The sequence below is a fragment of the Tarenaya hassleriana genome, unplaced genomic scaffold, assembly GCF_000463585.1.
Source record: "Tarenaya hassleriana unplaced genomic scaffold, ASM46358v1 Cleome4, whole genome shotgun sequence".
NCBI lineage: Eukaryota > Viridiplantae > Streptophyta > Magnoliopsida > Brassicales > Cleomaceae > Tarenaya > Tarenaya hassleriana.
Window position 1 is genome coordinate 1,433,428 of NW_010966881.1, and position 24,188 is coordinate 1,457,615.

General features: G+C 37.5%; 5 protein-coding genes and 1 pseudogene across 7 annotated transcripts in view; 2 read left to right on the plus strand and 4 right to left on the minus strand.

The window, feature by feature from the left end:
• LOC104823379 (trihelix transcription factor GT-3b) overlaps positions 1-926 on the minus strand; it is a 2,960-nt gene extending 2,034 nt beyond the window's left edge. The window contains exon 1 of one of the 2 annotated variants that reach the window (XM_010554938.1): positions 380-926. In XM_010554938.1, coding sequence (XP_010553240.1) covers positions 380-679 — 300 coding nt within the window. In that variant the 5' untranslated portion in view covers positions 680-926. The remainder of the gene's footprint in view (positions 1-379) is intronic. The other variant, XM_010554937.1, reaches the window with a different exon arrangement.
• A 3,499-nt stretch (positions 927-4,425) lies between these two features.
• Positions 4,426-8,194, plus strand: LOC104823380 (calcium-dependent protein kinase 13). The gene is made up of 7 exons (XM_010554940.1): positions 4,426-5,272; positions 5,798-5,941; positions 6,108-6,260; positions 6,403-6,518; positions 6,608-6,775; positions 6,987-7,217; positions 7,700-8,194. Exons 1-7 carry the CDS (start codon positions 4,648-4,650, stop codon positions 7,847-7,849), a joined length of 1,587 nt encoding a protein of 528 aa, XP_010553242.1. The 5' UTR covers positions 4,426-4,647; the 3' UTR covers positions 7,850-8,194.
• Positions 8,195-8,738: 544 nt separating this feature from the next.
• Positions 8,739-10,122, minus strand: LOC104823381 (annotated as a pseudogene).
• A 2,318-nt stretch (positions 10,123-12,440) lies between these two features.
• On the plus strand, positions 12,441-15,215 carry LOC104823383. The gene is made up of 6 exons (XM_010554943.1): positions 12,441-12,540; positions 12,667-12,800; positions 13,412-13,538; positions 13,787-13,889; positions 14,115-14,738; positions 14,879-15,215. The coding sequence occupies exons 2-6, from the start codon at positions 12,695-12,697 to the stop codon at positions 14,900-14,902; spliced, it is 984 nt and encodes a 327-aa protein (XP_010553245.1). The 5' UTR covers positions 12,441-12,540; positions 12,667-12,694; the 3' UTR covers positions 14,903-15,215.
• LOC104823382 (clathrin light chain 3) lies at positions 15,060-16,957 on the minus strand. Its single transcript, XM_010554942.1, has 3 exons — positions 16,600-16,957; positions 15,799-15,952; positions 15,060-15,562 (listed from the first exon to the last, which is right to left on the minus strand). The coding sequence occupies exons 1-3, from the start codon at positions 16,914-16,916 to the stop codon at positions 15,251-15,253; spliced, it is 783 nt and encodes a 260-aa protein (XP_010553244.1). The 5' UTR covers positions 16,917-16,957; the 3' UTR covers positions 15,060-15,250.
• Positions 16,958-19,550: 2,593 nt separating this feature from the next.
• Positions 19,551-24,142, minus strand: LOC104823384 (auxin transporter protein 1-like). Of its 2 annotated transcripts, none has more exons than XM_010554944.2 (9): positions 23,906-24,142; positions 23,253-23,481; positions 22,914-23,099; positions 22,656-22,768; positions 22,345-22,528; positions 21,587-21,684; positions 20,866-21,073; positions 20,481-20,738; positions 19,551-20,031 (listed from the first exon to the last, which is right to left on the minus strand). In XM_010554944.2, exons 2-9 carry the CDS (start codon positions 23,442-23,444, stop codon positions 19,804-19,806), a joined length of 1,467 nt encoding a protein of 488 aa, XP_010553246.1. In that variant the 5' UTR covers positions 23,445-23,481; positions 23,906-24,142; the 3' UTR covers positions 19,551-19,803. The 2 variants fall into 2 exon arrangements, with proteins under 2 accessions (XP_010553246.1, XP_010553247.1); XM_010554945.2 differs by having other exon boundaries at positions 23,890-24,142.
• Positions 24,143-24,188: the final 46 nt, after the last annotated feature.

A 24,188-nucleotide genomic window follows, 5' to 3' on the forward strand; every position in this document is an offset into this window, starting at 1 on the left:
AGACCGGGAATTGCTGCCTCGCCATCTCCGGCTCCATCGTCTCACATCCCTAGTTGATAGCCATAACACGAACCCAGATAACATATATAATACAGCCATATATATATATATATATATATATATATATATTTAGAAAGCTATATAACTTATAAATATCATCATCAAGCCGATAACGAAAAAGGGTTCCATGCACGACCTCGCCAAGTGTAAAGAGTGGATCATCAAATATAAAAACCTAAATCTAGGTATAAGAGATCATCAAATTATAAACTATACAATTCCTTTGCTATCTCAAGTAGAAAAACCCATTTCAGATTAATATATATATCGTTGTGCATATGCAAAAAAAGAAAGAAAGATAGAATATAGAAGAAGAAACCTTGAAGCGAGTGAAGAGGTTCTTCCACTTGCACTTGCACTGTTCAGGGCTGCGAAGAAAACCCTTATCCCTCATCTTGTTGGAGACAACTTCCCACAAAAGTTTGTTCCTCTTAGTTTCCATGAACGTCTGATCAAGCTCTGCCCTTATCCCTATCATCTCCTTCGTCTCCTCCACGCTCCACTGCGGAAACCTATCCCCTCCTCCTCCTGCCGTCGCCTCCACCGCCATACTCTGCGTCTGCGTCTGATGGTGGTGGAGGTACTGGAGGTGGTGGAGGTGGTGATGGTGACTGTCCATGAGATTCAACGTGGAGAACGCGGAAAATCACGATCTGAAGGCGATCACGTTCACGATCTGAAGGATCAGAATCAAAAGCTTAGGCTCTTCGATGGTTTTCTCGAAGTGGATACAATTTACAAAGAAGAAGAAAATAATAATAATAATGATGAGAAAAAGGATGTGAATCGTCAAGAAAGGGAACTCGGATTTTCTTCGGCACACTAATTCTTTTCTTCTTCTCTACTCTCTCCTCCTCCTGTCTCCATCTGTCTACGCGTTAACGTCTCTCTCTCTCTCTCTCCATCTTTTTTTTTAATATGAAAATATATTATTGGTAATATCCGAATATATTATTTCTTTCGTTGTTTGGAATATATTATCACGGTATAAATTATTTTCTAATTTCTAATTGAATTGATTGTTGATATGTGATTAAGATACATTATGAATGCATGTATCGTGTATGTTTGTATGTACTAGTGAGAATTCATTCGCAAACACTATTATTTATACACATATATATATATATATATATTAAACATGAACTGTACATCTTTTTATTCTAAAGAAGAAAAAGCTTACCTTCGTCGATAAGATATATAAAATTCCCATTTGCGTCAACATGAAAACATAATCTACAATTATGATGACGACGACGATGCACATAAAAAATGCTATCGAAATTTGTTTATATTTATTTGCCTATAATGGTTTAAATTTGTTATAATTATATAGTATATGCTAAAAGCCTTAGGTTAATTTATTTTTTCCAATTAAATTTATTGGACGGATAAATTTATTGCGTCGACGTGTCGTCACGCTTGCGAGAAGGTTCCCCCTTGTGTATTTTGCAACAGTGTGTGGGGTCTCGATTCTCTAGGACCACTCATACCTTAACTTCTGTTCCAAGCTCTCTCTTTCTTTTTTTCCACCTTTTTTTCTTCTTCTTAAATTTAAATACTTTTCTCATTACTAAAATTATCTATATGCAGAACGACCCAAATCCTTGCATGGGTTGAATTTTTTTTTTTTTTTTTTTTGTGAATGGGTTGAAACTTTTGATTAGTAATATATATATATCAAACTAATGCTGTACGTGCTTAAGGTTTGAATAATAAAATAAAACTAAGAACGATCAAGACCACTATGATGGATATATATGTGTATGTAATTGCCAATTAACCTATAGAATAATATGTATCTTTAGACGTGATTGATAAGAAACCCGTACAGTGAAATGTACAAAGACTTAAAAAAAAAAAAAAAGATGATGACAAAGGCTCTTAATATATATATATATATATATATATATATATATATAATTTGATTTTCTAGAATATATTTCAGATTACTATCGCATTTTGTAAATATAAAGAAAACCTTTTATATTAATGGTGTGGATGGACCTTCCGATGGTTTTCCTTTAAGATTGTGGACGGTCCAATTGTTTGGTGTGGGCCCATCGACGCGGTCAAATCCACATGCCCACGCAGTGGGACCTACAAGATTTCTGGCCACGTGGCCATCATGCAGACAAATCTCGGACCGTTTTTTAATTTATAAAAAAAAAAAACTTCCGTCGGACGCGTTTGGGATGCGGTTCACACCTATCACGCAGCATTAGAAGAGATGCCACATAATCAGCAATATATATATATATATATATATATATCCACTAATCATAATTATTGATAATCTGACCAATAAACGCTCAACACGTGGTCAAAGGTTTCGGAGTTCCACCTGCGCAAGCAAAAGGGCGTTCAAACTTCACCGACTTTATTCTTTCTTCTTAAAATACTTATAATTAGTCTCGAAATCGTTTAAACATACTTAACCAAATGGAGTAATCTTATATATATGTATGTATGTATGTATGTATGTATGTATGTATGTATGTATGTATGTAAACGTTGCAGACAGCAAGTTTTTTTTTCCATTTGATGTAATTAAATCTAACCGCGTTTAAAAAAAGGTTCCGGATGTCATGTTTAGGAAAATGCAAAGGGCTCTGACTTTTGGACAAAGAAATATAAATGGGCTCGTATAGGCCCATATTTACTTATAGGACTTTTATAGTGAAGCCCACTAAATTATTTTATTAGTTTTTTTTTTTGGGTAATACATTGGTTTAGTGTTAGTAAAGTTATTTGTATTCGCAACTAAGGTTATGTTGATATATATATAAAAAGAAAATAAATATAGCAGAGACTTGTTTAAAGAAAATATTTTTTAAAACATTAACTTCATTACAAGATTTTTTTTAAACATTGTTATAAAATATATGGGTTTTCTTACCACATCTAAATGCGGATTTTTTTTTATAAATGAGATGTATTTATATGGTTTAGAGGCGTCTGCGTCTCCTGTCATCATTTGTAAAGAAACGACGCACAACACTAATCATTAATACGCAAGAATCCAACCACTCGGCTCCAAATCCAACATGTTATATACATCGAAATTAAAATCAAGATTCTTTAATAATGGATGAAATAGTAGTAGGGGGGCAAAATTAAAATTGGAAAAAAAATGAAATTTATATAAATATAAAAGCATAGAAACATTTTGTCGCTTTGTTGGTGCATGTGTGGACCAGGCCGAGCTTTTCTCTTTCACGTAACCATGCTTCCCGACAAAAAAAAAACCCTAACGCAGGAGGAAATATATATATATATATATATATATATAAATAAAATATGTTATGTAATAACCCGAACCTCTTTCGAAATGTTTCAACCCCAAAGCCATGTTTTTTTTTATGATACAGTGTGTTTTAATCAATGCTTGCCTTTTACGATCTTTGACCACCAAACTCTTTCTCAGTTTTTATAACTTAAAATGCAATTATTGTGTTCGAAACTAAAATCCAATTGTGTGATGACTCAGCATTTTTTTACTCAAAACCTCCAATTTTAGCAAATTTTAAACAACATATTAATATTATTAGGACGGGATACATTTATTTATTTATTTTTATCAGAAGTATACAAATATTTAAAACTTGCTAAAATTAATTTTACCAAAAATGCTATTTTTATGTTCGTGCAAATATATATGTATATAATGTATGTATCGAAGTAGGTGCACAATGATAGGCCAAGGCATTGGACAAAGGCCCCCTACTTACGAGAGCCCGACACCATATAATAAACTACAACCTAAATTTCAAGCATAATTAATTCATGTATATTTATCTCTTTGTACATCCTGAGATATTTTTTTTGGTACTAATCATCACACAAAATAATAAAATAAAATGCGATTCATTATCGATACCACTGAACTACATTCTTCCATATAAAAAAGATTCATTTATTTATTTAAAAATTATATCGGTTGTTAAAATAATTAAGCCGATCTCTTCTTTTAAAAACGAGAATCAATGTCTCTCTCGTTTAATATTAGAAAGATTTATTGATATATCCAAATTTAGATAAATTATTTGTTTATGGATACCGATTGAATTTATTTTTATTTACATGTTTCGACGCATTAGCTATAAATTATACGCATTTCACATTTAACAACAGAAAAAAAAATTTACTAATTTCATTCACAAAACGATTAAAATGTAGGTGTTTTATAAATTATAAAATCCGGTAACGTATATTTTCAATAAAACAAAGCATAGTTCAATTATTAGATTTAAATTCCAAGTAATAAAATTATATTACAAAAATATAATCTTATCAAGGTATTCTTGGACAATTTTCAAAAGAAAAAGAAATGGAGAGACCAAATTATATAGGAAATATCAAAAGCAGTGAGCTTTGTTCTCAAGCTGCTCCTCTTCACCGTACAATTCTTCGATTTAATCTCTCCCTCTCTCCCTTCCTCTCTAGCTTCCTAGATTCACTGCTTGGATTCCGATGTCAGAATGTGAAACCCTAGCTTTACCGAATTTGAGTTAGGGTTTTGCTGAGAGATCCGTTGTCTGTGTTTTTGTAACTGTTCGTGGCCGATAAGCGGCGGAGCTGCCAGAGATGGGAAACTGCTGCAGATCTCCGGCGGCGGTCGCTAGAGAGGACGTCAAATCGAACTTTTCCGGTCATGATCATGGTCGGAAAGATGCCGGAGGCGGTAAAAAGTCGGCGCCGATTCGGGTTCTCACCGATGTCCCCAAGGAGAACATCGAGGAACGGTACTTGGTGGACCGAGAGCTGGGTCGCGGCGAGTTCGGCGTCACCTACCTCTGCATCGAGCGCTCGACGCGCGAGCTGCTTGCCTGCAAGTCGATCTCGAAGCGGAAGCTGAGAACCGCCGTGGATATAGAGGACGTGAGGAGGGAGGTCGCGATAATGAAGCATCTGCCGAAGAGCTCGAGCATTGTCACTCTGAAGGAAGCTTGTGAGGACGAAAATGCGGTGCATTTGGTGATGGAGCTCTGCGAAGGAGGTGAGCTCTTCGATCGGATAGTGGCGAGGGGGCATTACACGGAACGTGCGGCTGCGGCCGTGACTAGGACGATCGTTGAGGTCGTGCAGCTTTGCCACAAACATGGCGTCATTCACAGAGATTTGAAGCCGGAGAATTTCTTGTTCGCCAACAAGAAGGAGAACTCGCCGCTTAAAGCCATCGATTTCGGCTTATCGATATTCTTCAAGCCAGGTGATTTTTTGTTGTTCAAAAGCTTTAAGATTCGTCAATTGCTGGATATGCGTACTTGGTGCTGTGGATTCTTACGTCAGCTTGAATTGGATTTGGAGTCATAGTGGTCTCACCAAGAAAAGTAGAATCCTGAGTCAATGCAATGGTCCATTTTTAGTCCAAGGTTAGAAGACTTGGACTTAAACTAATGTTTTGTCTGTACCCAAGTGATCTTGGACGAGTTTCCACTAGATTCAATGCTCTAATTACATCTATAGCTCGATTCCCAGAAGTAGAGGAAATGTAATTGGACTTTAGGATGTTCAAGGAGTTGGTATTTCCAGTTTCTGCACTGTTTTCTACTGGGTTAGGATGGAGGGGAATTTCCCAATTTTGTTCGAGTCTGTGGTTTCTAGATGTCAATTCCATCTACATGTTAGTTGGAGGATTATCATTGCTGTTGTCATGGATCATAGAGACAACATCTTAGTCTCTGATGGTCAGCTTAAATGTTGTAACATTTATTTTGAGCTTGTATATTTCCAGGTGAGAGATTCTCGGAAATCGTTGGGAGTCCGTATTACATGGCACCTGAGGTACTAAAACGGAGCTATGGACCTGAGATAGATATATGGAGTGCCGGGGTTATCCTGTATATTCTGTTGTGTGGAGTCCCCCCTTTCTGGGCCGGTATGATTATACATTCCTCTCTATTGTTCCATCCTCTATATATTCCTCCCTATCTGTGTGTGTGACTTTTTTTTAAAAAAATCCTCTGAATGGTGATTGATCATGCACTTGTTTTAGCTAGTGATACTTTTTGTAGTTTCTTCTGATTCTTTCTTGTCAAGTGCAGAGTCGGAACAAGGAGTTGCCCAGGCCATTCTGCGGGGGATAATTGATTTTAAGAGGGATCCATGGCCAAACATTTCGGAGAGTGCTAAGAGTCTAGTCAGACAAATGTTAGAGCCTGACCCTAAGCGTCGGTTGACTGCAAAAGAAGTGCTTGGTACATAAAAATCTTTCCTTTTTCCGCATCCGTCACTTTCTCTAATCACCTCACCAATCTAGACATTCAGCTTACTCCAATACAAATTTCTGTGATACTCATATCTCTATGCTCTTTCTTAATCTCTTTTCCTTCTCTTCAGAGCATTCATGGCTTGTGAATGCTAAGAAAGCTCCAAATGTCCCTCTCGGAGATGTTGTGAAGTCGAGGTTGAAGCAATTTTCCGTGATGAACAGATTCAAGAGAAAAGCGTTGAGGGTAAGAGAAATGCTAAAATTCTTTCACAGCGGGATATTTGCAATGTTTTTTTTTGCCCAAACGTATCTCATTTAGCTTCTCCGAACTAGGTTATTGCTGAGTTCTTGTCTGGCGAAGAAATAGAAGACATTAAAGAAATGTTCAAGAAGATGGATACTGATAATGACGGTATTGTTTCTATCGAGGAGTTGAAAGCTGGGCTTCGAGACTTTGGTTCCCAGCTAGCAGAATCAGAAGTTCAGATGCTTATTGAAGCGGTAGAAACTCATACCCTCTTTACATCAAAGGCTTGTTATTAGTTATTGCACTCAAGAATTACTAGATTCAAACTTCTGGGCATGCATCTATCCTTCAAATACCACTTTATTTGTTGTGTTCCATTTGTTATGTGTTGAGGCATATCTGGCCATTACTAAGAAGTTGGTGTTTAGATTTTATCATCTCACTGGTTTCCTGTATAATAAACAGGTGGATACTAAGGGGAAAGGAACATTGGACTATGGGGAGTTCATTGCGGTATCTCTCCACCTACAAAGAATGGCAAACGATGAGCATCTCCGCAAAGCATTCTCTTACTTTGACAAGGATGGCGACGGTTATATTCTTCCCAACGAGCTTCGAGAGACACTGAAGGAAGATGGAGGAGACGATTGTGTTGATGTGGCCAATGATATATTCCAAGAAGTCGACACAGACAAGGTTAGTGTCGAATCTTTCGTCTATGTTTATGAAACCCCTTTTACCCTTTTTTGGGTTGTCCGAATAAAACAGAGTTTGATGGCAAACCACTTGACCTTAGTCTCTCTTAAAGCATTTTGTCTAAGTAAATTTTTTGCCTTTTGAACTGATTAGTACAACTAATCAAACAATTAGTTGGGAATACTAATAGCTACAAAAACAAAACCCTTTTTGGCTTTATTCAAACATTTCTATTTGTCTTAACCATGAGATGTTGGTGTTCCATCATGGGTTCCAACATTAGATGCAAACGATTCTTGGAGAATTGCTTGCAAGCCCATGATTTGAGGTTCATATATTTAATGTTGAGGTAAACTATCTGTATGGATATATGACTTAGTCAGGATAAAATCACATGGTTCATTTCCCTTAAAGAACCTCAAATACCATAGTGATAAAAAAAGACATTTTTTTGACACGGATTTACTTCATTGTTGATTCAGGATGGACGGATAAGCTATGAAGAATTCTCGGCGATGATGAAAACAGGAACAGATTGGAGAAAGGCTTCACGTCATTACTCAAGAGGGAGATTCAACAGCCTTAGCCTGAAGCTAATGAAGGACGGATCGCTGAACCTCGGAAACGAATAGCGAAAGCGTTTAGGGTTTGTAGGGTTTCTCCGTCACACCACGACGTCAGTCCAATGTCCGGAAAGTGTTATCATCAACAAGAAGGTATGATGATTTGGACTTGCGATTTGATATCTCATATTTTCTACATCTTTGGTGAATCTTGATGCCGGTTTCATTTGATTTGTGAGCTGAGCTCTTGTCTCTGTGTATTCCATTGGATAGTAAACTGTTTGTAAGATTCTGAAATGTGTTAGAAGGCGAGAAGGATAATCTCTGTAGAAAACACACCATTTGTGATTTTGCTATGATGTTGTATTACAATGGTCACTCCAAACTCTCTGTCACAATGATGATTACATGTCTGGATGGTTTTCGTATAAATATGTTAATACATATATATGTGTGTGTGTATATATATATGCTTGTTTCTGTAATTTTGACAAAACTTGTCTTTGACTGGTTAGACTACAAGTAAATGACGATGCCTAATCACAATATGGTCCACGTCGACATGCGTTAATTGAATCTTTCGACAAAGAAGTATTATGGTCCACGTCGACATGAGATAAGATTGAGAGCAAATCGACACGTGCGCAAAATAGAATTGATGAGGCCCAAAATGCATAACAACACATGATAGACTTAATTTTAGAGTGGGCCGATATAGCTAAATTGCATTAGGGCCTAAATAATTAAGCTTATAGGGTGAGCCATAATGCCTAAACATACAAACCCACTAAAGGCTCAATTGATTAAGCCTCGTAGACCCATTTTTTTTTCGTCAAGACCATATGAGAGTTTCTATTCCAATTTCTTTTTATTATTTTTATTTATAAAAATATATCTTTCAAATAATTTTTATTTTTTCAATTATTTTATATTCAGTTTATATATATATACACACACACATTCAACATTATATTTCATTAAGGAAAAACACTTATTTTGGGAACTAAACATCGAATCTAATAACCAAATCTATAAGCAAACAAATGTGTGTAAGAGAGAAGAACATCACAATTTTCCTTCTTCCTTTTTTTTTTGCTATTGTTTTCTTTATCATCTATTTTTTTTATTTTACATAAATTTAATTTTATTATATGAAAGGAAACCGAGTGAATGAATGGGTCACTCACTCGGAGCGGCTGGGGGAGCTCTCGACCTTATCGTTCAAATTGAGACCAACCATGGCTTCCCCCAAACCGCCACTGACCTCCGCCAGCACCGCCGCGTCGTTGTAGTGAGTCACCGCCTGCACGATCGCCCTCGCCCTCTTCGCCGGATCTCCGCTCTTGAAGATCCCCGACCCTACGAACACTCCGTCGCATCCCAACTGCATCATCATCGCCGCATCCGCCGGCGTCGCCACTCCTCCGGCGGCAAATTGCACCACCGGAAGCCTCCCTAGCTCCTTCGTCTGCACCACCAGATCGTACGGCGCTGCAATCTTCTTCGCGAACGTGAAGGCCTCGACGTCGTCCATGTTCCTCAACAACCGTATCTCACCCATCACCTGTCTAATGTGCCTCACCGCCTCCACCACGTTCCCCGTCCCGGCCTCTCCCTTGGTTCTGATCATGGCGGCTCCCTCGCGGATCCGCCGCAGGGCTCAAATACCACTTTAAGGGGATTTTGAAATTGTGCTTGTTGATGTGATGATCTTCGTCGGCGGGAGTGAGAACCTCGCTCTCGTCGACGTAATCGACACCGATTGCCTCCAGAATCTGAGCCTCGACGAAGTGACCGATCCGAGCCTTGGCCATGACGGGGATGGTGACGGCCTGCTTGATTTCCTTGATGAGCTGTGGATCGCTCATGCGAGCGACGCCGCCTTGGGCTCTGATATCAGCGGGGACGCGCTCCAGGGCCATAACGGCGCACGCGCCGGCCTCTTCCGCCACGCGCGCCTGCTCGGGCGTAACAACGTCCATGATTACGCCGCCGCGGAGCATCTGAGCGAGACCGACCTTCACGGAGAACGGAGTTTTCTTCGTCGCCGTTGTCGGCTCCGTCATGCCCCCGTCTCCATACACCGCAACGACTCCGGTCCCTGCCATTTCTAGGGTTTACAGAGAGAGATCTTTGGGATTTGGGAGGAAAGGCGGCGAAGTTAAGGGCGTATAAATGGGAGAGGGGGGGAGTGAGTGAGGGCGCGCGATTCGAGTTGTCTGTGTGGTGCGATTTGATTGTAGAAGGTCAAAGTATGCAGATCGGACGGTTGAGAATTTACGTGTACGTAAATTAATGGTGTGAGCGCATGCAGAGAGGATAAGACTTTGCATGCGAATGCTATAAGACCACGATGACTAGCAGAATCCCTCAGATTGGCGCTCATGTGTAGACTGCCGAAAAGATTTTGCTGACGTGGGAACTCAGTTCCTGTAATTTTGAGGCCACTATTTTTTTTTCCGGTTTTACGACAAAATTAAGAGGAAAAAAACTTAATTACAGCACAAATCATTATAATTAACATAATAGTAATATTTTGATCTAGGGAAAGGTCAATTTGTGTGGATTGTAATTTGCTGAGATAAATAGGAGGAAAATACGAGAGGTTGGAGTGAAGGAGAGGAGGGTCGCCTCTCGAATTCAATCTCATAGGAAGAAAGAGAGTCCCACCACTCTCTTTCACGATTTGTCATTTTCTCTCGTTGTCTCAACGTCTATCTTTCATAATAATTATAAAAAAAAAAACAAATCTTTCTCGTCCACTTAGATCTGTGTGTAACTCCCCAAGCCCATGTTTCAAGTAAATAAGAAGAAAACACAGCCTCCAATGATACACAATGACGATTTCGCCATTTAGTTTAGGGGTGTTATAATCGGACCGCACTTGGTCCGAAAGTTTCGAGTTCGGATTCGGAGCCGGTCTGATTTTTTTCAGACCTATATAGTTTAGTCTGAAGCCTGATCCTATATATATCGGACCGGGTCGGGCCGGTATGCATAAATCCCTTAATAATTTTTTTTCTTTTTTCTTTTTTTAAAAAATCAAACTTTCGGGTCGGTCCGATTTGAGTTCGGTCCGAAAACCCGATTTTTTTGGACCGAAAAATTTAGATCCGAAATCCGCTAATTTTCGGGCTAGGATGGGCCGGTCCTCGGACCCAAATTGACACCCCTAATTTAGTTTCCATTTGTGTTCGATTAGATTATATTCAAATTCGATTATTTCAATTTTATAAAAATTATAACTATACATTGAATTAAACTCGTTCCAATCGGATTTGAATTTGATTTTTATCGATAAAATATTTATTTTTTAAAAAATTATTTTTATTATTTTAATCAATTTGGTTTGAACTCAATTTTAAAAAATAATAAATATTTAGTTTTTATTTTGTATTAATTGATTACAAATATACATTATTCAGTTTGATTATCGGATTATTAACCAAATTAATTATCCTAATAAGTAATAGCTCTAATAGATGTGATTATCCACGCGTTACATCAATCAATTATTTAATTGTGGAAATTAAGTTTCTGAAATTAAAATGAGAAATTAGTAAAAAAATAGGGGTAATCGCATAAAAATACCCGAACTTTTACACTATTCCTAATAAATATCCGAACTATAAAATTGTCATATAAATACCTGAACTTTTCAAAACTCTCACATAAATACCCAGACTTTTAAATTTTTTCCAAATCAAACACTATCCATTAACGGTGTTAAACATATCTGATGACTCAGCTAAAATCTGAGACTCTGCCAAAAAACTGATGACTCAACATTAAAAAATATTATTAAATTCACATATATATATATATATATATTAAAAATAAAATTATTTATAATTAATAAAACAAATACATATAACTACAATAAATATATATATATATATATATATATCATAACTAATACATATATATTAGTTAAAATAAAAATAATTATAATTAATTTTATATACATACATAATATACATATTAAAATAAAATAATTATAAGTAACATACACACATATAATATATATTAAAATAATATATATATATATATTAGTCATACGTACAACATATATATATATATATATACACAACTAATATACATATTAAAATAAAAATAATTATAACTAACACACATATATATATTTTATATATATATATATGCGCGCGTGAATTTAATAATATTTTTTAATGTTGAGTCATCAGATTTTAGGTGAATCATTAGATGTATTTAACGCCGTTAACGGATGAGTGTTTGATTTGAAAAAAATTTAAAAGTTTAGGTATTTGTGTGGGAGTTTTAAAAAGTTTAGGTATTTTTATGATAATTTTATAGTTCGAGTATTTATTTGAAAATAATGTAAAAATTTGGGTATTTTTATGCGATTATCCAAAAAATAATAACAATTTTATTGAATGCGAAATTCGAAAGCCAAGAAGTGAACAAAACGAGCAGTCAATGGGCCGACGAACGTTTTGAATCTCACGAGACACGAGGCCTGACAGTTATTCTGCTTTTATAGGTCTGTCCGCTCCAATAATATCCGTCCGATTAGTCAGCGTACTCCGCTCCTCTGCATCCAACGGTGCACATTCAAATTTTGCCGCAGGCGATAAGAGGGGCATGCGTTTGCATTTAATTACAATCATGCCATCATCTTCAAGCTGCAATGATTAGCACCTGAAAACACTAAAGTGGCAGTCTCGTGAATACGCAGCTGAATCTGAATCCTTTGTTGAAAACTTCATTGAATAGTTCAACAGGTCTCTCTCCTTCTCTTCTTCGCAGCATTTTCAGCCATTTTCGTATTTTCTTCTGCATTTTTCTTCCACTGCCATTGTTAGTCCTTTAGAGCTCGCGAACTGATCTCGATTTATCGTTTTTTATAGCTCGCCAGTATCAAAAACGTATTATAGAATGGAGAATGTTGATTCTCTAGATGGAGATGAAGAACTCGCTCTGTTCCTTGATATGCGAAGGCGCGACAAGAAGGATCAAAGAGTTTCTCCTCTTCCGGATCCCGGTGAGTTGTTGTTTTTCCATTTTCAGCTCAATTTCTCCGAATTTTGAGCTTCCAAACGCATGATTTAGCATTTTAGCAGTGAATCCAGAACTTCTGCTTTCAGATTATGATGTCTTCAAATTGTAGATCCCATTGCTTGTCTGAGACGGTATATTTTGGATCCAATTCGAGTAGTTGAGAGAGTCAAAACTCCTGCTACTTGTCTTATACGCTATATTCTGAATGTAGTTCGAGTTGAATGATCAGACTTAGTCGCTGATTTTGAATTCAGGATAAGTACTTTACTTTCACAGAACGATTTTTTTCCTGCCGAATTTGTTAGTCATGGTGGTTAGAGCTTCTAGGGCTGGTTTATTAGCTGTTTCCACCACATACAGGACGACCATCGCCTTCAAGCAAGACAGAACAGGATCGTCCACTGCTTTAAGCTAATGCGAGAGTTCGTTCTTTTCGTTCCTACAGTTCTGATTTCATAGTAAAGGCTATAGCTATCCGTGGCTTATGTCGGTGTCTCTCTTCAGTTGTAGGAGTGTCTATTACTTGTTCATAGGCTAATTCTGCAGTGATTCCCAGATGTCACTTATTTTGATCAAGATGATCGGTTTTGGCAGGACCAATTGACGCCGATAGAACTATCAAAGAGAGTTGTTTGCCCACAACAGTGAGCTCTGCTCAGCGGGGAAGGACCGCAATTGAAAAATTCTTGGATTCGGAGAACGACAAATCAGTTTATGAGTGGTACTTCGATTGTTATATGAACATAAATGAATCTATGAGCTTCAAGAATTTGGTTATACTTCAAGAAACTTATGCCTTCATGGAAAATTTAGAGTCCATAGCAGGATTAGTGTAGTTGATATTTGCATCTGATTCACGGGTGTATATTATTTGCAGTGATCAGATATATATAGCTCGTCAATGCTTCCTCAATCTGTTAGAGCTTCTCTTTCACTGCAATGACTACCTTCATATCATATGCTCCTCAGGTTATATGCATCTCCCGAGACACTATGTGTGAGAGGACCACAGAAGAACTCAACAGTTGAACTCAAAGAGGCTAACTGTCTCTCTGCTGTTCTAAAACCTTTGGTGAGAACTTATATACCATTTGCTAATTCTATGCGACCATTTGCTAGATTCCGAAGTACATCTATGTTTTTCTTTGTTGGGGAATTAAGATAAGATGTTTCTTATTTATTGACATCTCTGTGAGTAAATGTTCATACACTTCTGATATTGTGCTGTTGGTTCAAATATGTGGCTGTAATTATATATGTCATGACTTGTGCTGATTCTATGATCTTTCGCCTGAAGCTTGAAAATATTCCTGAAGAGTCTGTGTCAAGAAGCATCAAGACGTCAAGGCGGGCAAGTCTAGCGACTGGAATGTACCCAATGACTGCTGTTAATAAGCGAACGGTCAGCACCAATGAGCCAAAACCGAGCATTAAGCCATTGAAGCAGGTGGCATCCACTTCACGAACCGCAAAGCCCAATGGTACAGAATCCAGACCCTCCAGTTCAACAAAATCAGCTCCTAGATCCTCAACACCGAGTGGTAGAACCACTTCAAGCAAATCCAGTTCTCTTGCTTCTGCGCTTACCCGATCCTCTTCTGTGGGAAAGTCAGCTCGTGGGGATAAGTCGATGGTTTCAAAGCCTTCCGACATGCCAGGTAGATCTGTCTCAGCTTCAAGAGGCAAAGCCCACTCTTCTGCAGTTAAGTCTGGTTTGGGTGAGAGATCAAGGAGACAGTCCAAATGTAGCAATGATGTGAATCCAGTCTTGATTGGTAGCAAAATGGTCGAAAGAGTTGTGAACGTGAGGAAACTACCACCTCCAAAGCAGAATGATCACAACCCGGCGAGGAAATCAGATGGTCCACGCTTCGGGATGAATCTCTCGAGATCATCTCTCGATATGGCTTTGAGGCACATGGTATGTTTCCTCTTTCTAAGTCGCCATTAGAGCTCGTTAGAAACAGCTTTTAACAGAGATGCCGAAAGAACAGCATTTCTAAGTAGTCAGTTACTTTTGCGAGTTTGTTTTAGAAACATCAAAGGCCTTTTGCTATGCAGGACATAAGAAGAAGCATGAGGTAGTCGGGACTCGGGAGGGAAACGATCAACAAAGTTCCAGTTCCCTTATCAACGACAAACGGATCATCATCAGTATCATCTTATCAAAAGGTAAAAGAAATTCTGTCATCCGAAATCATTGCCCAGAAACTATAAGCTATAGATTAGATTTTAGAAAACATATCACCAAGTCCCCTGTTTTCACCCGGGAAATATAGTTCCTTTGCTAGAAAATATAATCACTACACATTGGTCTTTTATTCACTATACACATGAAACTGTGACCAGAGAGGCCAAAACTAAAACAGGACATGACCCAAAAAAAAGCTTAGAAAAGTACAGACACTTACAGAGCCAAAGCTTAAGGACCATTCACTCTTTGACCACTGTGTTGGAAGGAAGAGAACCGTTGGTCTTAGCCTCTTCCTCCGACGGAGATGCCGGTGGCTTCATGTGAGGAGGTGGGTTATACTTGAGTTTTGCGAGCACTTGACGCATACGCGAAAGCTCGGTTGGTTTTCCGGGTTTAGGCCCTTGTATAACAGTTATTCCTGGTTTCTTCTTCTCGTCTTTCTTCCCTCTCTTCTCTATAGTTGGTACTTCTCGGGGGACGAGTTCAGCTATCGCCTTCCAGTAGTTTTTGTCAGCCTCGGCATGAAACTTCTCTTGGTTCGCCAAAAACAACTGACAATAAGAGAGCACACTTGATCAAAAAGGATTTCAAGAAACGGTATCGTTAGCCGATTTTTGCATAAAAACCTTAAAATGAAAGTCTCAAAGGGGCTAATACAGTAATAAAATCAGAGAATTCAAGGTTTACGGTCCGATGATATGCTCGGCATTTGAATATAATGATTATAATCAGGGGTACGTATAAGATACACGAAAGTTGCACACACACACACAAAGAAAACACCGACCTTCTCTTTCTCGCGGTTGGCTTCCTTGTTATTCTCAATAGTAACGCTAAGCTTCTTATAGAACTCGGCCTTGTACTGCTCGGCTTCCTCTTTTATTTGCCGTACCATCTCTTTCTCCTTCTTCTCCTTCTCTTCCAATCTGATTGCATTCAGTCTGACCAAACAAACACAAAAATCTCATGAAAAGCAAAAGATTTGGAGTTTTCCGATCATTCGACTCGTTCTGCTATCCTATGTTTTCGGTTGTTCAAGGGTTCATCTCTGCATTCGTTTCCAAACAGAACATGAACCTTTTTCTGTTTGTTCCGCTCTCATGCTCGTTTATTCAGGAAGTTTAGAGTTCATGGGTATGTAGTTTTGTGAAAATTCCCTCAAGATTATTCATACCTTGAAGTATGGTTTCGTCTCAATCAATATGTGCCCCTCTTGTGTAAAAATAATCGTTAAATACCATGGAAATTACACTAACAAAGAACACTTTTTTTTTATTAAACTAAATAGATGCAGACCGAACCCGTTTTGATGGTTTGCGAGCAGTTGGATTGAATATGAACTACCAACAGCTTCAAATGACTTGATGAACAGCTAAGCCATGATGCCTGTCTAGACTTGCTAAATTAGGGTTGCAATCAACTGCTAAATTAAGTAACGATTGATCCAAATTCCACAAAGTACACGAGTGAATAAATCTAAATCGCTGCAGAATTCGATTCATATATAAACCTATAAAAAAGGTCTCAAAGCTTTGACGAAGCAAGCAAGGGAACAAACACATGCATGAAGAGCAAAATAGCTTTTTACCTTCTCCACTCCCTCAGAGCGTAACCTTCCTCTATCCCCATCTCTGACGGCGCCGGCAAGATCGGACTGTTCGTTTCTCTTGACGGCGGAGTCTGATTTTCCGGCGCCGGAGCCGATGAGAATTCACCTTCGTTGAGCTGAGATGAGTCACCGGTCGAGTCTTTGACCGAATCGGCCTCGTAGTTGGAGAAGGACGAGTCAAACCTCTGCGACTGGAAGCGAGACTCGTACGCCGTGTAGTCGCCACCGCCGTCAACACCGTCTGAAGGACGAGTTGACTCGTCGGCCAAGTTGTCGACGAAGGAAGATGACGACATCGCTTCGTTCTCTTCTCCCAGCGATAACTTCCGCTTGGCTCTTTCGAAGTCTCCTGCTTCAAGAGACGGCCGTGGCCTTTTTTAAAGGGTTCTTACATGTCTTCCACGTGTGCCGTTTTCATTGGATGTCAGAAGAACAGGCGGTGACACCTTCGAGGACTCTCTTTTCAAGCCACGTGTCGAATCCCTATTGGTTCTAAGACTGTCGTGGGAATGGTATTAGCCCAATGGGCTTTAAGGACAGAACAAATGGGCCTAAACATGATTAAAACGGCATTATATAAAAAATACCCTTAAAATGCTACTTCTACTTCAACACCTACCCTTGTGACCATGTGACCAATGTGACCGAAATATAGTGTGGTCACATATTGATCTCATTGTTCATAACGTTAAATTTATGATGTTTTAATCAAATGATTAGTAAGATATACAAGGTATAAATATAATGAATTAGTGTGATCACCATAAATTTAACGTTATAATCGATAAAAATCAAAATGTGACCATACTATATTTCGGTCACATTGGTCACATGTGACCAGGGTAGGTTTTGAAGTAGAAGTAGCATTTTAAGAGTATTTTTGATAATGTCCCGATTAAAACAATGGAAACAAATAAACGGAAAATTTAACTAGCATTTTGACGGAATCGAATAGCATAAAATTCTATATGAAACTATCATAGTTTTGGTCTCATTATAATTTTGGACTTTTGCCCTTTCAAAATAAATTTAAAATATTTGGAGAGCTATAAAAAATTACAAAACGGGCAAATGGAAAACATTTAAAAGAAAAGAAGAAAGGCTCTGAAAATCCAGAAACATAATATGTTTATGGTTAAAGCTCAATATATATATGTATTATAATTTTGCAAACAACAGATACGTTCCATTTGAAGAAAAATAAAATAAAATGATAATATAATAATAGAGAGTTTCTCGGTGAAGGAGCGAAAAGTTTACACTGAAAATCATGCGAAGTAACCGAATCAGGAAGCAAAGTAATGGGTATAAGCATCATTACTTTGCCCTAAATAATGACAGATTTTATAATCTTGATATAAACAAATCTTTGAATAATAACCATCTTTACAAGCTATTGTTTTTATTGGGAATGCAAATTAGATCTGAGACATTATATACCATGTTAATTGCAGAAGTTAAAGTCCCTTGTATCCTTTTTATTGAGAAATATATAACATTATGATATATTATATGATTTATTTCACTTTCGCTTTAATATTATAAATTATCTATTCTTCTCTCTCCAAGACACGAATGTATCGTTCTTACCGAGCGGAGCCCAAGCCGAGACATCGTGAGATAGGCTCTTAAAAAATTAAATTGGTAAAATAACACATGTTTTTAAATTGCAGTAAAATATACTTCTTGTATTTTGAATATTTTTATTTTATTTATATTTAGTTTTCACAACTTGATACTTTTTTAAAAAAATTGTATAATATTTATCATTTGGGCATTTTTCTATTACTAGTTGGCTACAATCCGTGAAGTTGGATCAATGGTGCTAGAGGCCATGATTCTTGGATAGTTTATTGAGTAATTAATGTACATAGATTTTTCTTCTTTGAACAGAAAGAAAACATGACATGGATTTGATATTTTTGGGAAAGAAACAACCTAGATTTTCATACATATATAATATTTGTTAATAGCAAAATATGTGAACTATCTCAATTTGTTCTATATCTAAATTTAAACTAATATGGATAGATCAGTTTTTGTAGCTCATTCGGTTCATATTATTCTGTAATGGGGGTAATATATGTTAAAGTCAAAATGCTTTGTCATAATTTTTCTCATTTTTTCACATCATGCATTTTAAAAATGAAAATTTTGAATTTCCTATTACGATATATACATAAATATAATTTAGATTATTTTTTCGTGATCCGAAAGTTTACCGAATTTTTATTCCAACTATATTTTCTAGTTATGTGAAAGAAAGGTCAAGTAAATTATCATCTTACGACGCTTCCGTATCCATGCACGGAATAAAATAGCTAAAGAATTATTTGGTAAATTTAATTATGGTTTAGAGTTTGTTTAACGTAATCCCGAATTCTATTGTCACCGTCGTGACCTCTCGGATTTTTTTGATCATCTAACTAGTAAAAAAAACAATTTTTCATATTTTATTTAGCAAATTTTACTTCTCGAGTTGATGGATGCATCAACAAACATGGAAATTTGAAATTTCGACGGATATTTCCAAATCTCCAATGCGTATGAACATGCCATACGATAAGTTTTGTCAAACTAAATTACGAGAATATACATGTGCATGTATGAACATGCCATATTTTGAATGGCACGTGACAGTGAGGGAGCCCACGTGCAACCCATGTGGAAGAACGACTTGGTCCACGGCCCATTATTTCCACACCGAGCCAACATGTCTACGCTCCAAGTAAAATCTACACGAAACTATTTGAGTTTTTTTTTTTCATGTTGGATTCGTTAGACATTTACTGATTTTATTGAGAATTTCTGTTGCCATTAAACTATTATGCTTTTCATTAACGACATTTGCATTTAAAATTAACATATGTATAAAATATTATTGGGTATGAAACATTTGAACATAAAATTATCCATGAATACAGATAAGAGAACGGATAAAATGATAATGGATTTTAGCCTGTATTTTTTTTCATTACCAAAGAAAGCATCACAAGCCATCATCAACTCACCATATTATCAACTATCTTAATCAGCTAAGAGAGAGATTACAAAACCCTAAAAAAGAAAAAAGAATGAAGACCTTAGCACGCAATCATCATCCCATACAAAGGGACGAGTACGCAATCATCATCCCTTCACGTAAACATAATTAGGGCATTTCGGCATGCTTCGTCAAAACTGTCAATGGGCGTGGTGGTGTACGGCCGAGCCGGGAGGAGGAGCCGGTGGTTTGCATTGGTAACACTTTGCAAAGAGGCCGAAAGTGTCGATTTGCCTGACGAAGTTAGTGACGCTTGCCCATCCTCCGAACCCAAATCCCACGACCAGCACCCACACCACTATTATCCCATTCATTACGTACATCGCTGTCCAACTCGGCATGAACCTCGGCGGCTTCTCCGCCGCATTCTGTATGTAATCAATCGATCGTATATATATATCAGAAGTCATATAGTAATTGTTAATATTACGTAAATTTTATAAACGTACTGCTTCTTGATGACCAACATTGTAGTATTCACAATAACAATATGATAATCATATGGCTCTTAATTAGCTTATAGATATAATATCCTACGTTGACTACAAATGCAGAGTCAAACCAAATTAACGTACAACAAACAACAATTTCCAACTCGGACGATGTGAGAACAAGTGACTCGGTTTGAGACTCAGTATTATTTTCTACATATAACGACAAAAGAAAAAGCCTATCAGAGACAAATCAAAACCCATTAACCGGAAGATAAATTCGAATGTTTTTTTTCTTCTTCTCAAATGGTGATGAGTAATGGAAGAGACACGTGTGGAGGGTTTTGCTTAAATTTGGAAACGGAGGAAGATAGGAAATACGTTACCCGACGAGCGGAGGCAGAGCGGAAGGTGAGAATGTGGGCGAGGGCAGGGATGATATAGACCGTGAAGCTAACGAGAAGGGCCCCAACGGCAGAGTTGATGGGACCGAAGAAAGGGAAGACAATGGCTAAGAACCATATCGGAATCACCACCGGCAGACGAGCCACTGCCCTCAAGCACATGCTCTTCGTGTCGTGCATTCCTATCACCTTCTCCCACACAAAGTACAGCGGCGTGCACGCGAACCCGAACGTTATGAACTGCCACAATTAATCGTACATTATTAATTCACATCATGCAATTGTATGTGCATGTATATATGGAATATGCCTTTGCGACAATGGCAACAACATAGAAAATAAAAAGATAAAGCATATAACAAGTCACCTGGTGGATGAGCATGAGGATAACGGCGGCGTCACGCCATCCAGTGCGAGGAAGGAGGGAGAAGGCGTTGGAGTGGTCGAGAAGCTCGTCGCCAAACGCCCAGTAAACGGCGGCAGCTGACGGAATCGTTAGTGTAAATACGTAAAGCGTTGCGAGCAAGTATATGTACTTGAACTTCTGGGGTTTCCACATCGCATGCATTATCTCTCTGCCAAGAAACAAAAACGTTTCAATAATTGAATTAATTAAACATCTCATGTCAGAAATTACACAGAGTCAACGAGGGCATAGTCGACATTTCATGCTAACTACCTCTGTTATTTCTTTTAAAATAGAGAGGGAGATAAAAACAAATGTTTATTTTTTATAGGGATAATTATTACAGTTGATATGGTTATAATTACGATAATAGTATCTAATAATATCTTCATAGCAATTACCATTCCTTGATAACATTTCCGACTTTTTCCGTTTTAATTAAATTCAATTTAAAACTACTGGAATATTTAAAACAAAAAAAAACCGTATCCTAGATGCCTAGTACATTTGGATTTTGTAAACATACGATGAAAATAATTAGCATCTAAAGTTGCTAGATGCAATTTAATTTATTTTCGGACGAGAAAATGTCATTAAATCCGTCCATTTCATTTTGTTTTTTACGATATAATTACAAACGTGTACAAGATAAGATGTTAAAGTAAAAAAGTTAATAACTTACACTGTAACTGCGTGTCCGCCAAACGTGTACAAGATGTTGGTGGCTCCGGTAAAATAAAGCACTAGCTTTGTTGGACCAGAGTGTGTGACCCCTTCACCCTTTATTTATTTATTTATTTTTATTAAAAAACGGTCCATTTAATAAAATATAAAATATAGCTTTACAGCTAAAAAACAAGGATTAACACTTTGCTTAGAGAATATTAAACAGTGGTAAACTCTTATGCTATAATTGCAATCAAACTCTTCATCAAAAGTTATATATATTCAGGTAAGATAATTTTGAAATTAATTCATATAAAGCTAATTAAAAATAATATTAATTTTACACTTGTATCTTTATCAAAAACAAATTGATCTCATTTATTTTTCATCATGTAATTAGGGTTCAATAATTAACTTTTTGTACAATCATCTCTTTGTCCCTCAAATAAATATTTAACTATTTTAAACCAATTTTGTTTATTAAAAAAAATCTCCACATTAACCACCTTTAAAAACTCAAAATCTACCACAAAATCAACTTTTAAAATATAAGAATAGAGAGTAAAATCAGTGAACAATTAAGTTTCTCTTTCATTTTGGTGAAATAAAATTTCTGGACATCCTAAATCTATTTGCTTGTCACTATTCAGATAAAAATTCGCTGGATATAATATTTGTCATGAAAATTCAAGTGTCTGATAGATAAGTATATCTACGATAACATATACTAATAAAATAAGTATATACGGTGTAATACGGACGTGTGGTGGGTACCTGGCCGTGGATGAGGGCGGCGATGGCGAGGTACCAAGCAGTGTAAGTGGTCATGCCGAGGCCGAGGAACGACCAAATACGGTAGTTGTGGAACGACGGTATAAATACGGTGGTTGCACAACACGCGCCGAATATGTACGTCCATGTACGCTTGTCCAAACTGTCGTTTATGTAGTATATGTTACTGCACCAAATTAACATACATATTAATCATCATATTCTTAGACTAAGCTATTGAATAATAATTCGTATATATTGTTTTAACAAAATTTATATAAAATAATGTTTAAAGATAAAGATATTAGACAGACCTTGCACAAGCTATGAGTTGTATGACAGATCCGAACAAGAGGAAAGTACAATTGAAGGCAAGTCCCACTGCTTTCCAATATGGACCCAATAATCCATCTAACACTTCGAACCACTGCAATTCATTATACAAATATTCCATATATTATATGAAATATGACAATAATCTTGAACTTTAAGGAATCACATAAACTCTTTGTGAAAATGATAGTAAAAGGAAAAAAATTATTCTTTTTTTTTTGGGGGGTGGGGGGAGGGACCTGAATGACGTGGTTCTTGAAGCTTTTGCCCTCTTTCTCCTTACGACTTCGGTACTCGACGTAGAGAACACTGATGAGATACGCAGTCCAGCTTCCGAGCAATCCATAGAAGATCTGGAGAACTATTCCCGACAACATCCCAAGTTGACTGAACGAGTACGGCAATGTCAACAGCACTTGCGCGACCTACACGTACGCAAAAATTCCAGAAAATTTCTCAGCTTTCCATCGATGGGTCTCGGAGAAATCATCTTCTGGTTGATGGGTCGTCTTCAAAATTTCGAATTTGGTACCGAGAGATCTCATGAATCAGAGTTTGTAAGAGTTGTTTCTATGTACCTGGTTAGAGGCGCAGCTAAACCAGGCGTCCCAGACGGAGCCACCGTGCCAGAGGAAAGTCCTGAAGCTGAAACCGCCGGAGGAAGAGATCTCTTCGTCTTTTCCGACATGGTTAGTGTTGATCTGATCACTCTCTGTGTCGTCCACACTCGGCACTATCGCTTCCTCCCCTTGCCTCATCGACGCCAACATTGTTTCCGCCTCGTTTTCTTTATGTTTGCCGTTAGATCTGAAACACGCACCGTTTTAGAGCGAACCCGTTATTGGTTTCTCAGAAATTTCTGAAGTTTGTGGAAGAGGAAACAGAGCAAGTGCATATCACGAACAGACACAGAGAGAGAGAGAGAGAGAGAGGATGGATAAAGCTCGAATTTGGACAGACTTAATTGGCCGGAATTGGAAAGGAATCTGGGGGACTGGGAGATCTCGAATTCGCCATGAATCAGAGGAAAATGGATTAAAGAAAGCAAAAACAAAGCGGACAAAAGAAAAGGAGTAAGACAGCTACACAGAGACCTAGAAAGCGAGCGAAAAGCTCTGTTTTTTTCTGCTATCTTGTTCTTCTTAGACTCTTCTTCTCTGTCACGAGGACAAACCCAGAAATTCAAAAAATAAAAAATAAAAAAAAGACACGCACCAGAGACAGTACTTACGTTCTCTTTAACACAGAAGAATGGGCATGAAGCAGAATCAACAAGAGAGAGATGATATTATTGCCCTCTTTTTCTTTTCTTTTTTGTCTACTCAGAAGCCACAGAGACAGATGATTCTATTCTTGAGACCAGAGTGACAATGGCAGCACGAGAGAGAGAGAGAGAGAGAGAGAGAGAGATCTTTGGAGAGATCGTGACGTTGTTCTGACCAACAAAGAACGAAACCTAAAAACACTAATATGCTTCAGGATTCAGCCCTCCTCTTTTATAGACTCTCCTTTGG